Source organism: Puma concolor, chromosome A1, assembly GCF_028749965.1.
Source record: "Puma concolor isolate L17-30 chromosome A1, mPumCon1.1.hap2, whole genome shotgun sequence".
Classification (NCBI taxonomy): Eukaryota; Metazoa; Chordata; class Mammalia; order Carnivora; family Felidae; genus Puma; species Puma concolor.
In genome coordinates this window covers 231,029,702-231,049,434 of record NC_141667.1, presented here as the reverse complement: position 1 = coordinate 231,049,434, position 19,733 = coordinate 231,029,702, and the positions used below count along the sequence as shown (strand labels likewise).

Genomic DNA, 19,733 nt, shown 5'->3' with positions numbered 1-19,733 from the left:
TCTGTGCTTAGAGCCTCAGCCATCGTTTAATTTGTCTTTCTTTGTTCCATTCCCAGTCAGCCTTCAGTTAGTATGTTAGATAAGCAGAACCCGGGGTGAGGGGGTGGGATGGAGGTAGACTGACATTTCTGTCCTTTGACAGTGTTTATTCAGCTCCCTGACTTTTGAGTGAGTTCAAATGACTCCACTTTGCTTCTTTCTACCTCTTCTTCCACCTGCTTTATAACCATTCTCTCTCCCACCATCCCATTCACTTTTTTCTTCTTTCACAAACTTCAAGTGGCAGAAGGTCACGAGGAAAGAGGCATGGAAACAAAAGAGAGAGAGAGAGAGAAATGGCTCCTAACCTTTCTCCACCCTCCATAGTCCTGCTGTGGCTGATCATGGTACTACGTCCTTATTATTCTCTACGTTGTGTAGCTTCTTTCATAGGTGCTTCTCAATATATACCTCCAATATGACAGCCCTGCCCTGCGTCTGTATCTGTTCTAGAGATGATAGGATTCCAGAAAGTTACCTTGGAAGAGCCCACAGGATGAGCTTGTAGACTCACAGATAGCTACTCAAGTTGACATGGCTGAAAAGTTGAAATTTGAAGTCAAATATTCTGATCCTGTGTTAGTTCACTGCACCTCACTGGTAACAAAAAGCATTAGCATATATTTACCCCTGCAATCTTGAAATAGCAAATCTGGTTTACAGTCCACTGGGAATGAGCCCTAGATGTCTGGCGAATTGTAGCACTCCGAGAATTTTTTCAGTGCCACTGAATATGAATATTTTAAATTTTACAGTGATGAACAACAGCGTGATTATTTAATGGAAAGACGGGACCTCGCCATTGATTTCATTTTTTCTTTAGTATTAATAGAAGTTTTGAAACAGGTCAGTAATTTAATGTTTCTTTTAGATAAGGTTTATCTGAAAACTACTTATGTTTTTAAAATCTAAGTTTTAAATTGTCCATGAATTTCAAATATTGGGTCATATGAATTGTGTTTATTGATTGCTAAGGATGACAGAAGTACTATTATTGATGTGATCTTTAATATTCTCTTCCAAGTTAAAGCGATCTTTTTTTTTTCTTTTCAGATTCCACTTCATCCTGTAATAGACAGTCTAATACATGATGTTATTAACTTGGCTTTCAAGCACTTTAAGTACAAAGAAGGGTAAAGTAATTTGTCTCTTTAGAATTTTGAAGAAGTTGGGCACTTAAAACTAAAACAAGTTTGCTCTTTTTAGATGACCAGGGATCCCTAACTCATCTAATCGTATCTTATTTAGGTACCTTGGTCCTAACACTGGAAATATGCACATCGTGGCAGACCTGTACGCAGAAGTCATTGGAGTGTTGGCACAAGCTAAGTAAGTGAACGTCAGCCCTTTACCGTAAGATCTTGAGCCCCTCCCCTATCCCCGCCCAGCTCCATTCTCAGGAAGGGACTGTGTGTGAGCTTACTGAGAGCTAAGGTCTTTTTTTTTTTGCTATGGGTTTCATAGCAAATTGACTAAAAGCGCCCTCGAGGCAAGTACCAAGTCTTTTTCAACTGTTTTCTCCCCTACCTTTTTTACCCGGCATTTGGGCCAGGGGCTACCAGGAGTCCATGAGTTTCAGACTACTGCATCAAGGAAAGAACCGGACGAACCAAATTGCTTTCCTCTCTGCCACAAATATTCCAAAGAAGTTTACCACTTTGAGGAGTCTTGTTTTCTGTATTCTTTGAGCGTGTAGCTACGATATCTACCATCTGTGAATGGGAAAATTCCATTCTAGAATGTCCCTTTACTATAGAGCTTACTTAACTCAGCTGAGCTAAAAATGTCCCAGACTCTGTCATGGAAACAAGTCGGGGGAAAATTCTCATTGCTAAATTTATCTGGCCCCATAACGCTACTTAGCAGGCTAGAACAAAGTGGTGTTAGACCATTACCAATAATATACTTCTTCCAAAAGTGATGTCACATCTTATTCACCCGTCTTCATCTTACTCAACCCCGAGGCACATCAGGCAAGATCCCGAATGCCTAGGTGAGGCAAATGAGCCAGAGACATAATGCGAATCCAGGCCAAGAGTTGAGCTTAAAGCAACAGTGATGCCCTGATGCTTATGAAATACAATCTTCAGAAAGAGATTTTTAACTTCAAGAAGAGATGGTGTTTCCTAACTTAGTAGCATGGAAATACCCAATTATCAAAAAACAAAAAGTTTTGAAAATGTGTACTCAGCAACCTTACCTAGCCAAACATAGACAAGAACTCAGGCAACAGACCCCCAAAACTCTTCAGTGTGACTTACTTACTCTAACCCAGTTTATCCATCTCGGGTAGCTATTTTTTCGAACCCCTAAAACATCGCTGTTGGATGGAAGAGAGGTAGACACACTGATGCCGTGAGAAATATCAAGCTCAAAGACTGTCAACAACGGAGAGGAAAGAAAAAGTAACCAAAGCACACTGAAAAAACTACAGTGTTACCTGGGCCATTTTGCATGAGATCATATCACACTTTTATCGTAGCCCATTGTGATAATTGTGGTTCATGAGTCATCAAGAAAAAAAAGCATAATATATTTTTTATTGCAACTAACAATAAAAGTATTGGCATTTTTAAGGGATAAGCTTCAATTGCCTGGCAGCTTGATTCATATGTATGTACCTCGTTCCTATAAAAGATCAGAAAAATGAGTTATTGCTATGTGTTCGGCTGATTTGTGTCAAACCCTGAAAATCTCAACATATTCCTGTGTAATTCCTCTTGGTATTATCTCAGACCTATTCTTTTATACTATCGTTTGGAAAGTTTAATTTGCCAAAAAATGGCTTTTGTGTTTTTCTTAGTTTTTGTGGATTATGCAAACAATATTGGTTTCCTTAGAATGACCTTTCTTAGCCACATCAGTTTTGAGTTAGTTATGAATGAATTGAAAAACAATGTCATAAGCAAGCAACACTCTAAGGCTATAGGAATTTCCATATTAGGTCAGATCTATGATCCACCAGTCCAGTGTTTTCTTGCCAACCGTGGTTTTTTAAATTTCCATGATGTCAGTATTTGTCCTAATTCTGCAATAGCCAAGTATGTGAAATGTCTCAATTTGGACAATGTTCCAGTACTTTCCACTCGTAAGAGAACCCTTTGGCCAGTGAGTTCTTACAGTACCTGCAGTAATGTATAGTAATCACAGTGCTGTATTCTCACCTAGTCAGTGTATAGGTAACCTTTATTGATAGATGATACAGTCTTCAGCTAGTGTCATAATCCAAATTATCACATTACTCTTTCTCATGAGTAGGCCAGAAGCATTACTTTGTCATTGCCTTAGGCAAGTACTGTTTCCTTTGTTCTCAGTGGGGGAAAAAAGGATGTATGCTTATCTACTACAGAGTGGTTATCTTTTTTTTGTTTCCCAAATAAGGGAGTAATGTAACAGTTCTAATTTTAGATTTTATATCTAGCCGGTAATGCATATGAAATATTGTCTTTATTCTGACTGTAGTTGTTAATACTTAGTTTTGGTCTTTAAGTTTTAGCAAAATCACTATTTTTAATCTTACTAGTGCTAATGCACTTAACTCCTACCGGTAAGGGGAAAAAATTTTGCTGGTTTGTGATATTTGCCCAAAGTGTTGACTTTTTCAAAGTCAGTTTAGTTAAGATTAGATTTTTTTAGAGTAAGTTTTTTTGGTTAAAATCTGGTATGTTTATTTAAATAGTCATAATGGCCTCTAAGATTCATAGATTTCAAAATTGCTTTCTCTTTATGTGATATAAACATGATGTACATATTCTTATACTCTTTTATATGTACTAAACATTTTAAAGCAGTTTATTTTTATACAGATGTTATAGTATACCAAAGACTGAGTAACGATTTAATTACTGTATTTACTAAAGACAGTACTAAACACTAAAGGCATAGTCATTGAAAATACATTTATTTTTTCCTAAAATTATTTTAGGGGAAAATAAATTTTAAGTGCAAATAGATTTGGGTATTTTTTTATGCTAAAATAGTATATTTATGTCATTTGGGACTTTTAAAAGCAAAAGATAACCATATTTATTCTTAAATGAGAAATAAATAGACTTCCAGCCACCTCTACTTGTGAAAATGTGGAACTAGTAAATTATACAAATAAAAACCTGCCCTCTCCTACCTCTTCTTGTTTTAGTCATGGATTAGGGATGGAAAACAAACTTTCTTAAGTATCATATGGTCCTTAAAACAATATAAGTCTAACCTATTAGATTACTTTTTTCCTTTTAAACTCTCACATTTAAAATGAAAATCACTGGGGCGCCTGGGTGGCGCAGTCGGTTAAGCGTCCGACTTCAGCCAGGTCACGATCTCGCGGTCCGTGAGTTCGAGCCCCGCGTCAGGCTCTGGGCTGATGGCTCAGAGCCTGGAGCCTGTTTCCGATTCTGTGTCTCCCTCTCTCTCTGCCCCTCCCCCGTTCATGCTCTGTCTCTCTCTGTCCCAAAAATAAATAAACGTTGAAAAAAAAAAAATTTAAAAAAAAAAAAAAAAAAAAAAAGATAAAATGAAAATCACTGAGGGGTACCTAAGCGGCTCAGTCGATTCAGTGTCTGACTCTTGATTTCAGCTCAGGTCATGATATCACATCACAGTTCATGGGATCAAGCCCCACATTGGGTTCCGTGCTGACAGCACAGAGCCTGCTTGGGATTCTCTCTCTCTCTCCCTCTCTCTGGCCCTCCCCCACTGTATCTCTCAAAATAAATAAACAAACATTTAAAAAGTCATTAATAGGGTTTTTTTAGTGTTTGGAAATAACTTGAATAAACACATAATTTTTAAAAACCAGTTGCGAATTAATAAATTTATATAATCTTGATTGAAAGTGTCCCTTCCATTGCTTTGCCACACCAACTCTGCCTCCCACCCTTTCTCGTTGCTGCATAAAGTCTCATCCTTTACCTCAACTCAAATCCCCCCAAATCTCCTCTAATTTTCCAGCTGGAAAGAGCCCTTTCTCCTTGCCTTGGAGCCTCTTTAAGTGTATTATTCACATAAAAGGCAATGTGAAATGAGAAAGTGATCTAGTCTAGCATTCCACCTCCCAGAAGGATCAGCAAGATTTGAGCAAAGGGTCAGATACTTGTGAACGCACCTCACAAACTATTATTATTATTATTATTATTATTATTGTTATTATTTGCATGACTCATGGCCAGTTCTACATCGTTTTATATTCCCAAACAAACTATACACTGTTCTTAGGGCAGCAACTATATTTCATAGTTCATGAGCATGTAAGGCAGCTGGAGTATGGTGGAAATTCCTGGACTTTATGTCAGAAGACCTGGGTTTGAGTCGTCTTTGTCGTGTCGATCTTCCAAATCTGTTTCTTCATTTGTAAAATGGGAATGCATTCACCGCCTGACTCAATGGGTTTTTGTGAAAATAAAAGGACTATAATGTGCATCAAATATTAAACATCTTTTTTTTAAATATTTTATTGTTTATTTATTTTTGAGAAAGAGAGAGAGACGGAGCACAAGTGGGGAAGGGGCAGAGGGAGAGGGAGACACAGAATCTGAAGCAGGCTCCAGGCTCCGAGCTGTCAGCACAGAGCCCGATGTGGGGCTCAAATTCGTGAACCGTGAAATCATGATCTGAGCCAAGGTCAGACGCTCAACCGACTGAGACAACCGCCCCTAAAATATTAAACATCTTACAAATATACCTTATTGTTATTCCTAGTCTAGACCAGTGCATCATAAACTTTAGCGCATCAGAATCACCTATACGGTTGGTTGAACGAGATTACTGGAATTCACCCCTAGAGTTTCTTATCCGATAGGCGTGGCATGGGCCAGATAAAGCCTGTTCCTCACAAGTTCCCACACAATGCTGCTGCTGCTGATCCCAGGGCCACACTTTGAGAACCACTGGCCTAGACATAACACAGCACGGAGATTAAGCACTGGGACTCTAGAGCCAGACATTTGGCTTGAAACCCTGGCTGTGCCATTTATCAGCTGTGCGACTTTATCACATTAAGAAATCTCAGCCTCAAGTTCCCTTGTCTGTGAAGAGGGTATAATAATAGTGCCCTGCTCGAGTTGCGAGGATTAAATAATTGTGAAGGTGAAATGTAGGGTTCACTGAACTGTGCTTGGCGTATCGTGGATGCTGGATATCTGCTTGTTGCTGCCATTGTCACCATCCTCGGCATCAGATTGTTTTCCTCCTCTAGAAGAGGTAGAAAAGAGAGATGACCCAGGAATTTGGAGTTTATATTTTCTGCTCCGTTGCCTTCTTACAAACCTTTTTTATTGTGAAATATATGGAGCAAACATGAGAAAAAAAATCCATAAATTGGTTTAGAAAAATACAGTTTTCACAAACTGTTACCAAATGAGCGTCATGTAACTTCCTGTACCCAAACCGAGAACTAGAAAATGGCCGGCTCTCTCTAAGTCTCTTACACCGACTTGCCAATCACACACCTCTTGTACTGCCTTCTGGTGAAGCAATATCTGTGTTTACAGCCTACTTTATTTGTCCCAAACTTTCTACATTGAGGTGTCCAACGTTGTTGTTTCAACCTTCTCAGATTCCATTACTGGGCCTTCAACTTTCATAATATAATAAGCCTCTTTAATCATGCCTCGCTCCTAATTGACCTTTTCACATATGTAGAACCACAGGCTGATCGTCTCAGGAAGTGAAATACAATGAGTTTTAGAAGGCTTTCCTTGTTTTCTTAACCAGCCATTTCAGAAGTAGTTTGGATAACTTCTGTGTATATATTCCTCTACCTTAGATACTTGGAAGAACTGCTACTATTTTCCATCCTCTTAGGATCTATTGTTTTAATCCTGTATGATAATGTTATAATTAATATTATTAAATATTAACATTTTCCTTTCAAATAATACAGATACCTTACATTCCTTGCAGACTGCGTCTCTTTGATTGTAACATCCCGCGCAGGTAGTAGAAAGCTTATTCATCTTTCAGATTTGATTTGTATTTTTTCATTAGTAGATTTTCCTTCAACCTGAAAATAAGTTTTTCACCAGTCATTAACCTAAAACTATAAAAGAAACAACGACAGAAAACTTTGGAAATGGATTGGGACTGTGTCTTGGCATTATTTGCTGTCATTGTCAGAAATAGCTGGCCTGTGATATTGTTCAGATGCTTAAAATTGGATACTTTAGGCCATTGGAGTTTGCAAGTATGTGAGAAATTGCTAAGCCTGAGGAAAAGAAGCTTTTTGTCGTGCTCAATTTAAGAGCTAGACCATTTTGAGAGTGTCTAAATAGCCCTGGATCTTCTCCCTGACTGAAGGAAATGTTGAGCATCTTATGAGAATAAGAGAAGAAAGGAGAAGATTGCACTCTTTGCCAAATCCCCAGTATCGAATCCTTACAAAATGACAGCCATGTACTTCACCTGATTCAAAGGAACGCTGTTGCTGTGTCCCCGTCACTCCTAGATGCTGGAGGCCTCCATTACAGTCACTTTTGTACCCATGATTTGAGAAGTCACTCATGTTCTCTTCTTAGATTCCCTGCTGTAAAGAAGAAATTTATGGCAGAGCTAAAAGAATTACGGCACAAAGAGCAGAGCCCGTATGTCGTTCAGAGTATTATCAGCTTGATAATGGGGATGAAATTCTTTCGAATTAAGATGTATCCAGTGGAGGACTTTGAGGCCTCTCTTCAGTTTATGCAGGTAGGTAATGTCTTGGGCAGGAGAACCACGGGGCCCTCACCCTGAGCAACTCCCTTCATCAGAATGATGGACCTGACGGGCTCTGGGCTGATGGCTCAGAGCCTGGAGCCTGTTTCCGATTCTGTGTCTCCCTCTCTCTCTCTGCCCCTCCCCCGTTCATGCTCTGTCTCTCTCTGTCCCAAAAATAAATAATCGTTGAAAAAAAAAAAATTTAAAAAAAAAAAAAAAAAAAAAAAAAAGAATGATGGACCTGATTCCAAGTCATTTGCTTGTCAATGTGGAAAGAGTCCTGCCTTTGCCTCAGCAATTCACAACATGCTTTCTATCCCAGTAATAGAATTTCAGGCAGATAATTTCACTTTCAAACTTTCATATCCTCTTTGCAGGAGGCTGTAGAGTGGAATCTCGTATATGTTGACTCTTTTTCTTTTTTACTCCTCAGCTGCATATCGATCTATGAATAAAATGTAGCTGATCTTTTTACTTTTTATACCTGATAGCATTGAGGTGGCTATGTTAGTGTTCATAGGCATCAGAACTTTAGGGAAGAAACTTTTTATTCCTACTATACGAGAGAATCAGGTTTTCTTTTTTAAATCAACCAAACCATACAGGTGTAAGCGTCAATTACACAGTGTTCCTCATTATGTACTAACAAAAGAATTGTTGCTAGTGTGGATTTTGCAGAACACGCAGCTCTATGAGAATTTATAAAACTCTCTCTGATGCTGCTGTGAATTGGATTTAGTGAGGGTCTTTATCAATAAAGAGTTTATATATAGGGATTATGAATGGAGGCTATACCACTTCATACCCACTAAAGTGGCTAATAATGAAAAAGACAGACAACAGCAAGTGTGGGTGAGATGTAGAGAAATTGGAACACTCACACACTGGTGGGGATATAAAATCACACAACTTTGGAAAACAGTTTAGCAGTTCCTCGATTGTTAAACCTTAGGTATATATCCAAGAGAAAAATATATGTCCCCACAAAAACTTGAAGGCAAATGTTATTATTCATAGTAACATTATTCATTATTCATAATAACAAAGAAGTGAATATAACCCAAATGTTCATCAACCAATGAATAGATAAACAAATGGTGGCAGATCCATAAAGGGAATATTATTTAGCCATGAAAAGGAATGAAGTACTAATAACATGCCACAACATGGATGTACCTTGAAAACAATACTCTAAGTCAAAGCAGTCAGATGCCGAAGGCCACATATTGTATGATTCCGTTTATACAAAATGTCCAGAATAAGCAAATCCATAGACACAGAAAGTGGATTAGTGATTGTTTGAAGAGTTGGAGGAAGGGGTATGGATAAGGAGGTTGGACATAACTACTGAAGGGCGCAAAGTTTCTTTGGAGGATAGTGGAAAGGTCCTAAACTTGTTGTGATAAATGTACAACTATGAATGTACTAAAAGCCATTGGTTTGTACACTTTAAATGGTGAATTGCATGTTATATTGACTGTGTCTGAGTAAAGCTATTTTTTAAAGAAAGAATATGGGCTGTGTATCAAACTTCTTGGGTTTAAAATCAAGCTGTAGCACTTACCAGCCCTGTGACCTTGGCCCAGTCATGCTTAAGCCCTCCCAGCCTCACCTACCTTAGTGCCAAGTGGTGATGGTGGCAATAACCTTAGAAGGTGGCTCTGAGGAGGCACATGGTAAGTACTTACTAACTGTTAACTATTTTTATCCCTCTCTCATGTGAATAATTCATGTAACTATGTATTTGAATGACGATTTGCAAGAGTGTTTATACACATATACAAAGTAATGTAAGAAAAGGGCCACAATTCCAGAAACCATGACTTTCCATGTTGGCAACGCCTATCTTGCATTGATATCTAAATATAGAATTGATAGACTAGGGATTTTAGTAACTTGTGTTGGCAACGGTCCCCATGTTGACTGAAAATAAATATAATAGCTAATATAGATGTTAACATATCATCACAAATACGTGTAGCCTTGGACCCTTCCATGAAAACAATACCTAATGAATAGCATAGTAAGTTATTATGAAAAAGGCCAGGAAGGAGAAAAGGGCTAGTTGGATTCTAAACAGATCAGCTTTCCTAACAAATGATTCTCTGGGCCACCAAAAGTAGCCTTCATAGGGGCACCTATGTGGCTCAATTGGTTGAGAGTCTGACTCTTGATATTGGCTCAGCTCATGATCCCAGGGTCATAGGATCCAGCCCCACATCAGGCTCTGAGCTGACCGTGGATCCAGCTTAAGATTCTCTCTCTCTCCCTCTGCCCGTCTCCCCAGCTCATTCTGTCTCAAAACAAAACAAAACAACAAAACAGTTCTTTCGTAGATAGTAGGCCACAGGCAAAAGACATCCTTACTTGAGGAGCTATTCTAAAGGTTTCTTGTCTGGGGGTAGGGTTGGGGAGAGGGGGTGGTGGGAGGAAGGGAAGCATTCCAGACTTGCTTATGAAACTATCTGAATAATAAACACACCTAAAATGTCAGAGCTAAGAAGTAAACAGCTCTGTGCCTGGGGCTGTCACAGGGCCTAAAATAAGTTTAATATCTTCTGCCTCTCTTCCCATGTTTACCTTCTCTGGAGATCTGCGTTTGTGGGTTAATCAAGGACCCAGGGCCCCACACACAGTAGATGGTCAATAGAAATTTGTCAGCAATGAATGTCTGAATGAATCAACCAAGAAGTCAGTGGATGAATATCTGCTCACTGGTTATAGATGCTTTGTCCTTTCAGCAAAGTGATTTGAGATAAAAATAGGAGGACACCAGTCTTGCAAAATGTCATTATGGTCATTTTGAATTTTTTTTTATTTTTATTTATTTATTTATTTATTTATTTATTTATTTATTTATTTTGAGAGAGAGACAGAGAGACTGAGAGCGGGAGAGGGGCAGAGAGAGAGGGAGACACAGAACCTGAAGCAGGCTCCAGGCTCTGAGTTGTCAGCACAGAGCCTGATGCAGGGCTCAAAATCACGGACTGCGAGATCATGACCTGAGCTGAAGTCGGATGCTTAACAACTGAGCCACTCACGTGCCCCAGGGCCATTTTGAACATAAATATAAGTGCTGGAATCTAGTGATTTTCTTTACTAGATTATGAAATATGCTATGTCAGTGTGTATGATTTAAGAGCTGTTTACTTAAATTTAAGTGCATTTATGTGCATATCTCAATCTTCTCTCCCTCCTTTATGCTTTTTCTACTTCCTAGGAATGTGCACATTATTTCCTCGAGGTCAAAGACAAAGATATCAAACATGCCTTGGCTGGGCTTTTTGTTGAAATTCTTGTCCCAGTTGCTGCCGTGAGTTATGTTTTTATTTTTAAGAATTTCCTCAAATTAGATTAGAGAGTTAACAATGTAATTAATATAATATTAACATGGGTCTCTGTTTTAGGCTGTTAAAAATGAAGTCAATGTTCCCTGTCTTAGAAACTTTGTTGAAAGCCTATATGATACCACGCTGGAACTTTCTTCTCGAAAGAAGCATTCGTTGGTTAGTAACTATGAGAAAATCCAAAATACAAAATTGCAGAGGCTAAAATTCCTACGCTGAAATTACTTGAAAGTCATAAGGGTTCCCCCCAGATGGAAGATTTATCTACAGCTCCCCCCGAAAGAGGGAGCATTTCAGACTTTGGATCTTGCACTTAATATTGACCATAACTGAATCGCAGTAATATAAGGGGATTAGACCATGTCACCTCAGATGACCCTTCTCGTCTTAAGATTCTGTTGTTTATTTTCAAGACTGGCTTAACTTGATTTTTGTTTTTATTTCTGGGTATTTTTTCCAATCTAAAAGTCAAAGTTTATAATAACAGTTTATCTTTTCAATCCCCACAAGTCTTCACTGGTTGATTCCTAGCCTGATACTCAAAATCAAATGGAACCAGGCAGCAAAGAGGGTTGGGAGGCAGATGGTCGCCCGTAGGAAAGATTCTCTGAAAGCTGAGAAAACAGTATTTGGGAAAGGTCTTGTGCTGAAAAGCAGCGGTGCAGAGAAGTCTTTTAAATTACTACAACCTGTTGCCCTCAGTGGTGAAGAAGACTCTGGTTTGTGAATCGACACGTGGCATATGAGCTATAATTGTGATAGTTTGAAGGAAGTAGGTTATTTAGGTAGATGTTTGCTGACATGGTTTTTGCCAATCTTCAAAGTATGAGCATTGCCACCATTCTTTGAGCGAGTATTCAGGGTTGCTTTGCTGGCAGGGGTGACAGATTTGCTTATTTTGTACTTCTGTGGTCATTGTGACTGACTACTAGTAGTTTTTTGTGTTTGTTTGTTTTGTTGTGTTGTGTTTTAGTTTGTTTTGTTTTAGATTGCTGGCTGGAATTAGAGTTCTTCTCAATGGTAGTGTAGTTCAAAGTCAGTTTAAAGCCAAGTGACTAAAATATTAAGCTAGTGGATTGTTACACAATGATTCTCATGGCAATTGTTTTTTGTTTTGTTTTTTGTTTGTTTGTTTGTTTGTTTGCTAATTCAGCCTGATGGATGATCCAGTTATATTGTTGTTTAGATCTTCCCTAGCTTTAATTCTTGGGAGCCCTAAAGGTGTATGCCATCTGGCTCAGCAAAAATGGCGATGGGTTCTGCATATATATTTTTTGGGTGGCCGCTCATTAGCTTTTCTGTCTCCTTTAGTTGCTGTGGGAAACCAGCCCAGTTAGGCAGGAAAACACAGTAGCACCTCTGTTTATTCAGTCGTAAGCAAATTCCTCCTGTGGTTAAATTTGTCTTGGTGGAGTTTACCAATGCAATAACATTTCTTTGAGGAATCTTCCTTAATTACAGGAAGATTGCATGCAAAAGAAAATATATACACCTACCTCTAAGACAAAGACAAGCTAGTAGATGTTTATGAGGAAAAAGCCCAATAATATTTTTAAAATTCATGTGCCTTCCTGCTTTCTTTCTGAGAATTGAGAGTGATCTAAGCTAATGAGTTTGTTTTTAAAATCCCTAAGTGAAGACTAAATGAGTAAATCAGATTTCCACTTATACATGAAGCTTATTATACATTACACACTATTATACACCATGTAATTCTAGATAATTCCATCCGCATCATCATCAGAAAGCATTTGTGAAATGCCTACCTCTGCATGGCACCCCTGGGCCTCGTTGTGTTATGAAGCGTCCTGTTTATTCTGGCCTACAGAAGGAGGTGGATAGGTAGCGATCGCAGAGAACGTGCGTTACCTGATTTGATGAAATATGAATCAGCTCGTGACCTCATCTTCTTTCTCCTCAGGCCCTGTACCCCCTGGTGACCTGTCTTCTCTGTGTCAGTCAGAAGCAGCTGTTCCTGAACAGGTGGCACATTTTCCTCAACAACTGCTTATCCAACCTTAAAGTTAGTATTTGTCAGCTCAAAAAAGTCTTTTATGAACTAGATATGCGTCTGAGACTGGTACATGTGCTCCTGAGAGTGGCTCCCGATGTGGGCGGGGGAATTTCCCTATACTGTTGGAATAGTGAAAAAAAATATTAATCAGAGTTCTCCTTATTAAATATAGTCAGTTTTAGAAGAAGACTAAGGATAAGAGAAATCATTTCAGATTTGGGGAAATGAATCTTTTCTAATAAGGATCGCTTTCAAGGTAGAATTAAATACCCCCTTATGTGCACCAATTGTTGCATTTTATCTAAACGATTAAAAAAGGGGAGGCACTTCACTGGCAGAACCATGCGAATTGATTTCAGAAGCTCAGCTATACCTCCCGCATCCTTCCTCTGCTGCCTCTAGTCTAGGAAAATATTTGGGAGGAAAGTTCCATTCTGTGGGAAGACTGGCCCTAGTCACAGAGAACGTGTATTTCCTGTCACTGTTATTTGCGATTATTTGAAGGCATTCTATTTAAGCCACATGGCAGGCCATCAGCCCGAGGCATTCGTTGAACAAATGCCCTACAGGTAGTTAGCACAAGTACTGGATGATGTGAGGAATGAAGTCAATGTTCCTAAAACTGAGGAGGCTACTGTTAAAACTACTATGACGAATAGTTTTAAAATTGGCTTTATAACTTTTAAGTAGTAGACATAGTTTAAGTTTCAGTGACCTATTGGTGAAAGACAACTAAATGGAAATCAACCCTAATATAAATGCAAACAGTGTGTATTTTCCTGTTATTTCCAATGGTGCCCAAAAATCTTGAAGCTCGTCTATATTTGCTACTTTAGAATTTTTGAAATATATTTAGTTATACAACCCTGTATGTGCTTGTACATGTTGCCTTGTCTTTTTTGTTCTAAGACACTTTAATTTAGTGAAGTGGTTAAGATTAATTATATTATTTTGGCATTTACAATAATTACACCATAATCTGCATTAGAGCTGTTTTGAGCACTGATGGTGAAATCCAAGATTAGAATCATTTATTTTCTTCCACTTGGCAGTGAAATATAATAGCAGTGGATATAGAATTAAGCTTTTAAGTATCCTGAAAAACAAAAAGCTTTTCGGGTTATCAGCTATTATATAATAGCCACTCCTCGATATTTTATTTAGAGATTTACGCATCAATAATACTCTCTAACACACAGCACAATGTCATTTTGTTGTTGTTTGATCCACTGTTAACTTATTCAGTTGTTAGTTGCAGTTAAAAATATTTTTTTGTTCATTTACACTTTACAGAAAATGGCCATTTTATTTAAAAGAAAGAAGAGACATGATTAAGAATGTTCACAGTGCATTATTCTGTATACATTATTCTGAGTTCATTTGAGATGAATTTTAGTTAGAATTAAAATAATACTTTGCGTGACAACTTATTGTTGTGGCCAAAAAAAAGCCAAAAAATTTTTTTGGTTTAAAGTAGGTGTCTTTGATAGATAGCAGCATAATCTTACTTTTTAACATAATTGCCTTGAAGTTAAAACATTGGTGCTGTAGTCAAAACCCATCAAAAAGTCCTAATAACAGGGTTATAAATGGCCCTAGAGAAAAGTGGGGCTGCCAGCTGATGGTATATCCGTATGCAACCATTTCAAGCCTTAGAATTTCTAAGAGAATGGCCATGAGATCAGAAAGGGTATATAGAGTCAATGATATAGAGACTGAACCAAATTTCAGAATTCCAATCAATTCACCAAGTAGGTATGAAATGCCCACTGCGTGAGGTGCTAGGGATGCTGCTGAAAGTGGGAAAGATAAGGGAAGTCAACTATATAAAAACTAGAAATAGAATAGAGTCTCTGTCCTTCAGGAACTTAGCATTTCATTGGGGGATATGTAACGAAGTTTCAAAATGCATGATAGAGACAGCCAGGAATATAGAAGTTGACGGTAGAGATACCTGTGCCATTTGGAGAGATTCAAGACCCCACGAAGCATGAAAGAGGTAGTGATCAGGCCAAGTTAAGGCAATAATATTTTACCTTATGGGTAATAAATTGTTGGAATTCACCATCCCAAGGCTAAAAGATAGAAAAAGACCCTTGATGATTACAGTTGAATAAAATGGTATCACATGTATTTAGAACTAAACCCAGTAGGGATTAAATGAGACCACTGTAAAATGTCATAAATAGGGGTGCTGGGGTGGCTCAGTCGGTGGGGCGTCTGACTTCGGCTCAGGTCATGATCTCGCGGTTTGTGAGTTCAAGCCCCGCGTCGGGCTCTGTGCTGACAGCTCGGAGCCCGGAGCCTGCTTCGGGTTCTGTGCCTCCCTCTCTCTTCTCCTCCCATACTCACGTTCTGTCTGTCTCTCTCTCAAAAATAAATCTTAAAAAACATTTTTTTAAAATGTCATAAATAGACAGAAAATCTTCCAAAACCTCCTCACAAATGCTCACTGGGGTGAGAAATACCTGAGGAAAACTACCATGGCTTCAGAAGTATACTTTGTCTCAAATAAGCGTCAGTATTTTATGGCATTTAGCGCCAACCATATCATTTTATCAAGACCACCAGACCAAGTCTCCCCCCTTTTACCTTTCTCCTTTTTGCTCCTGGCACGCTTCCGCATCTTGTCTCCCACTTCCCTACACATGCTTAAGTATAATGAACGTACTCTTTGAACCCTACACGTTGAACTTGGTAGCCATCCTTGATGTGTTCTGCAGACGCCAGTCATCAAGGCAGCAGCGTGACATATAGCAGAATAGAAGTGTGTTTGAGCATGAAAAAAATGATGCTTTCAAAGTAAACAAGCTCTCAGATCCAACGCTCATTTAATGTCAGTGCCCTGGTTTATCTTCCGAGTCAGTCTGTCAGAAGCAGGTTGCTTTGGAAACACAAACTTGAAGTCTTTATTTACAGTTGTTAAGTAGGTCAACCCTATATTAGCAATTTACCCTTGTAAAGTGATGGGCAATTTATGGCACCTTCGGACCACAACACTAGCACTCTCACTTAGTAGTAACCAATACTTTTTTCTTCTATATATTTTATGGCAGAATCTGAACATATAGAGCAATTAAAAATTGATACATTCTCTTCACATGTGCCATAATATACCTAATTCTGGAACAAGGAAATACGTTTTGAAACTTGATTTAATAATACTTAGTTTTTTTGTTGTGAATCTCCATTTATTACTAGTTCTTTTAACATGTATTATTTATAATAAGTATGTGGATTCATAAAACCTATGTGTTAGTTTCTCATCCTTGAAAATGGATATAATTAGAACAATTTTTTAAATTTTTTTATTTTATGAGTAAGAGGTCCAGATTATAAAAACAAAACAAAATCATAAAAGAAACTTTAAAGGTTAAAAAATGTGTTTACTATATAATTAATAACCACAATAACTCTCAGTACTTAGAGATCTGTTATGAGGCAAGCCAATGGCTGGGGGTTTACATACATTGTCTGGTTTCATCATGACAATGTCATTAGCTCCACCTAGCTCTCCCTAATGCTTTCATTGATATTATTTATGTTTTTCTAAATATTTTTCTCCAATAACAATACTTCATCTGAAGAATGGATGAATGAATGAATTAATTAATTAGTTAAAAATGATTCTGGGGCGCCCGGGTGGCTTAGTCGGTTAAGCATCTGGCTTCGGTTCAGGTCATGATCTCGTGGTTCGTGAGTTCTAGCCCCACATTGGGCTCTGTGCTGACAGCTCAGAGCCTGGAGCCTGTTCAGATTCTGTGTCTCCCTCTCTCTCTGCCCCTCCCCCGCTCATGCTCTGTCTCTCTCTCTCTCTCTCTGTCAAAAATAAATGAACATTAAAAAAAAATTTTTTTTAATGATTCTTCATTCATCTTAGTCACTGCTCGTGTGAATGAATGAATGAATTAATTAAAAATGATTTACCATTCATCTCAGTCCCTGCTTGTGCTAGGACCTGAATGCATTCATTTTTGTAGTCAGTCAGCTGGTCAACAACTTTTTTAAATGTTTATTTATATTTATAAATATATTTATTTTGAGAGAGAGAGAGAGAAAGCAGGGATGGGCAAAGAGAGAGGAGAGAGAGAATCCCAAGCAGGCTCCATGGTCAGCACAGAGCCTATGGGGTCTCAATTCCAGGACTATGAGATCGCGACTTGAGCTAAAATCAAGAGTCAGGCACTTAACCAACCGAGCCACCCAGGTGCCCCAACAATTTTTTACAAGTGTGTACCAGGCACTATTCTAAGTGCTGGGAGTAAGTGATGAATAAGACACTAACACTCTCTGACCTCTTAGACCTTGTAATTTAGTGAAGTCAGACAGCAAACAAGTAAACAAATATATAAGAAGAAAAATTCAGAGAGTAGTAACTGCTATAAATAAAATCAAGTAGGATATTATGACACAATGATACATCAGGAGGAGCAGAAGAGGGAGTGTGCAAGGACTTGTAGACACCGATAGCATATTTGAATGGGCCTTCATATAATATTAAACAAAGTAGAAAAAGTAATGCTTTGAAGACACTGGAACCAGGTTATCTAGGTTCAATCTCTTGATTTCCATTAAGAATCTCAAAAATAGTATGGCTGCCATAAATACATTTGATGAAACTTGTCATTAGAACGTAATGTATATTTGTGTAATAATCACAATGAAGTTTAAGGAATGCTTTTTTTAAACTTTTCATATAATAGTAAGATAATTAGTGATATCTTTATATATATAAGGATTTCACAGCCCTTGGGAGAATGCATTAAAATGTATGGCACCATTTATTTTAAAACAACTACTACTCTTTTTGTAAATGTCAACTTTAAGTGATCTAGTATTGGCTATTTTAAATAATAATTTTGTAGAAGCAGTGATTCTGCTTTGCTATTAGTCTCATTTCTGTAAACTTGAGAAAATCTCTTTTCATCTGTTTCAGATCTGTCCGAGGCACATTTCAAAGTGGGATTTATACATTCTAACAGTGCACATAAACAGGGTTTAAAAATTAGTAATCAGCTGACAAGGATATTACTTTCCATGAGTGCCTTATTTATTCAGATGAGAGAAAATAATCATAAATCTTTGGCTCAGTAGTTTTAAAGCTTATCCTTAAATTACAGCATGTGTGTTCTTTGGGTAATATGGTCATTGATAAGGGAATTATGATCAGAGTATCAAAAGGAAATGCCTGAAAGTAGAAAGGGGTTGACTATCATATGCAAGAGAACACAACAGAAAAAAATAGATTTACTTCAATGGCTCCAGTTGAAGTGGAAGAGAGAACTAGAAGGTATTTGAGTATAACAAGATCAAAAGGTAACTAAAATTACTTCTCAATCTCTGTCAACAGAGCTTGACCTTAGCACGCACCGCATCGTCAAGGTGGCCTGTTACAGATGCTGCTTCTCAAAACCTACCTCCAGAAATTCTGATTGAGAATGTCTGAGTGCAGTCAAGAAATTTGCATGTTCATAAAGAGCTCACGTGACTTAGTACCAATGGTCAGCGGGTGGATCTTGACAAATATTGGTCTTTCAAATGACCCTGTCACCAGCCAAGTTGCCAGTGAATTCAATTCTCCCTGCTGGTTACAGTTAACACTGAATTGCTTTAAGTAAAGCAAAAGCAAAATTTAAGGAAAGTGGGCATGATGCGGGGCCAGCTGACATGTCACGTGAAGTGTGTTGGTGACCAGCACTGAGATGAGGGGAAGGGGTACAGGGAAGATCCACTCTGAAGCCTACTAGTTTCTTGGACACTTTTATCCGTGTAACCTCAGAGCCACAATCAATTAATATATTGTTGTTAATGAATTAATGGAGAAGCAGATTACAATGGAAGAAGAGTCCTTTGATCTCGAAGTGGAGATTTTTGATAGCTATCAGTGGTTTGAGACATATGCTAAAATGTTGACATCCTGAAAATATTTATCAAACCCTTATTGTGTTAGCTGCTACTGGAATACAAAAACACTGAGAAGGAAATCCTGTTTTCAGTAGAGTACAGTCTAGTAGGTGCCAGCAGCATATTTGAACCATATAATATTAAACAGTATATAAAAATTAATGCTTAGAAGACACTAGAACCAGAGAGTCTAGGTTCAGATTCTAGCACTGCCATTTATTAGCCCTCCTGTGCCTTGATTTCTTCATCTGCCCAATGAGAACAATGACAGTATCTACCTCATATTGTTGTGAAAATTAAAATGAGGTAATAACATGTGTAGAGCATTGATAACAATCTCGGCTACAGTAAGCCTCATGTCAGATATACATTCCAGTTTCTAAGAAAATAGTACTTCCTGGAGAAGTCAGTTCCTAATCGCTGCTTGTCATTTACCAGCCTAATGACTCTGAGCAAGTCATTTGGTCTGTCTCAATGATAAAATCCCTCAACTAATGTCATGGTATGTGAAAGTACTTTTTTTTTCATATTTTTTTTAAAGTTTATTTATTTTTGAGAGAGAGACAGAGCATAGCCGGGCAGGGGCAGAGATAGAGGGAGACACAGAATGTGAAGCAGGCTCCAGGCTCTGAGCTGTCAGCACAGAGCCCAATGCAGGGCTCAAACCCATGACCTGTGAGATCATGACCTGAGACGAAGTCGGACACTTAACTGACTGAGCCACCCAGGCGCCTGTGAAAGCACTT

General features: G+C 38.2%; 1 protein-coding gene and 1 long non-coding RNA gene across 9 annotated transcripts in view; one reads left to right on the top strand and one right to left on the bottom strand.

The window, feature by feature from the left end:
- The window catches only part of LOC147584836 (uncharacterized), a 49,727-nt gene extending 47,993 nt beyond the window's left edge, over positions 1 to 1,734 (bottom strand). The window contains exon 1 of the long non-coding RNA XR_015253809.1: positions 1,567 to 1,734. This is a non-coding gene — a long non-coding RNA (uncharacterized LOC147584836). The remainder of the gene's footprint in view (positions 1 to 1,566) is intronic.
- FRY (FRY microtubule binding protein) overlaps positions 1 to 19,733 on the top strand; it is a 463,051-nt gene that overhangs the window by 281,914 nt on the left and 161,404 nt on the right. For all 8 annotated transcript variants that reach the window (XM_086714061.1, XM_086714067.1, XM_086714035.1 and 5 more), the window contains 7 exons: positions 795 to 885; positions 1,093 to 1,172; positions 1,288 to 1,368; positions 7,545 to 7,713; positions 10,943 to 11,035; positions 11,130 to 11,228; positions 12,991 to 13,092. In XM_086714061.1, coding sequence (XP_086570187.1) covers positions 795 to 885; positions 1,093 to 1,172; positions 1,288 to 1,368; positions 7,545 to 7,713; positions 10,943 to 11,035; positions 11,130 to 11,228; positions 12,991 to 13,092 — 715 coding nt within the window. The remainder of the gene's footprint in view (positions 1 to 794; positions 886 to 1,092; positions 1,173 to 1,287; positions 1,369 to 7,544; positions 7,714 to 10,942; positions 11,036 to 11,129; positions 11,229 to 12,990; positions 13,093 to 19,733) is intronic.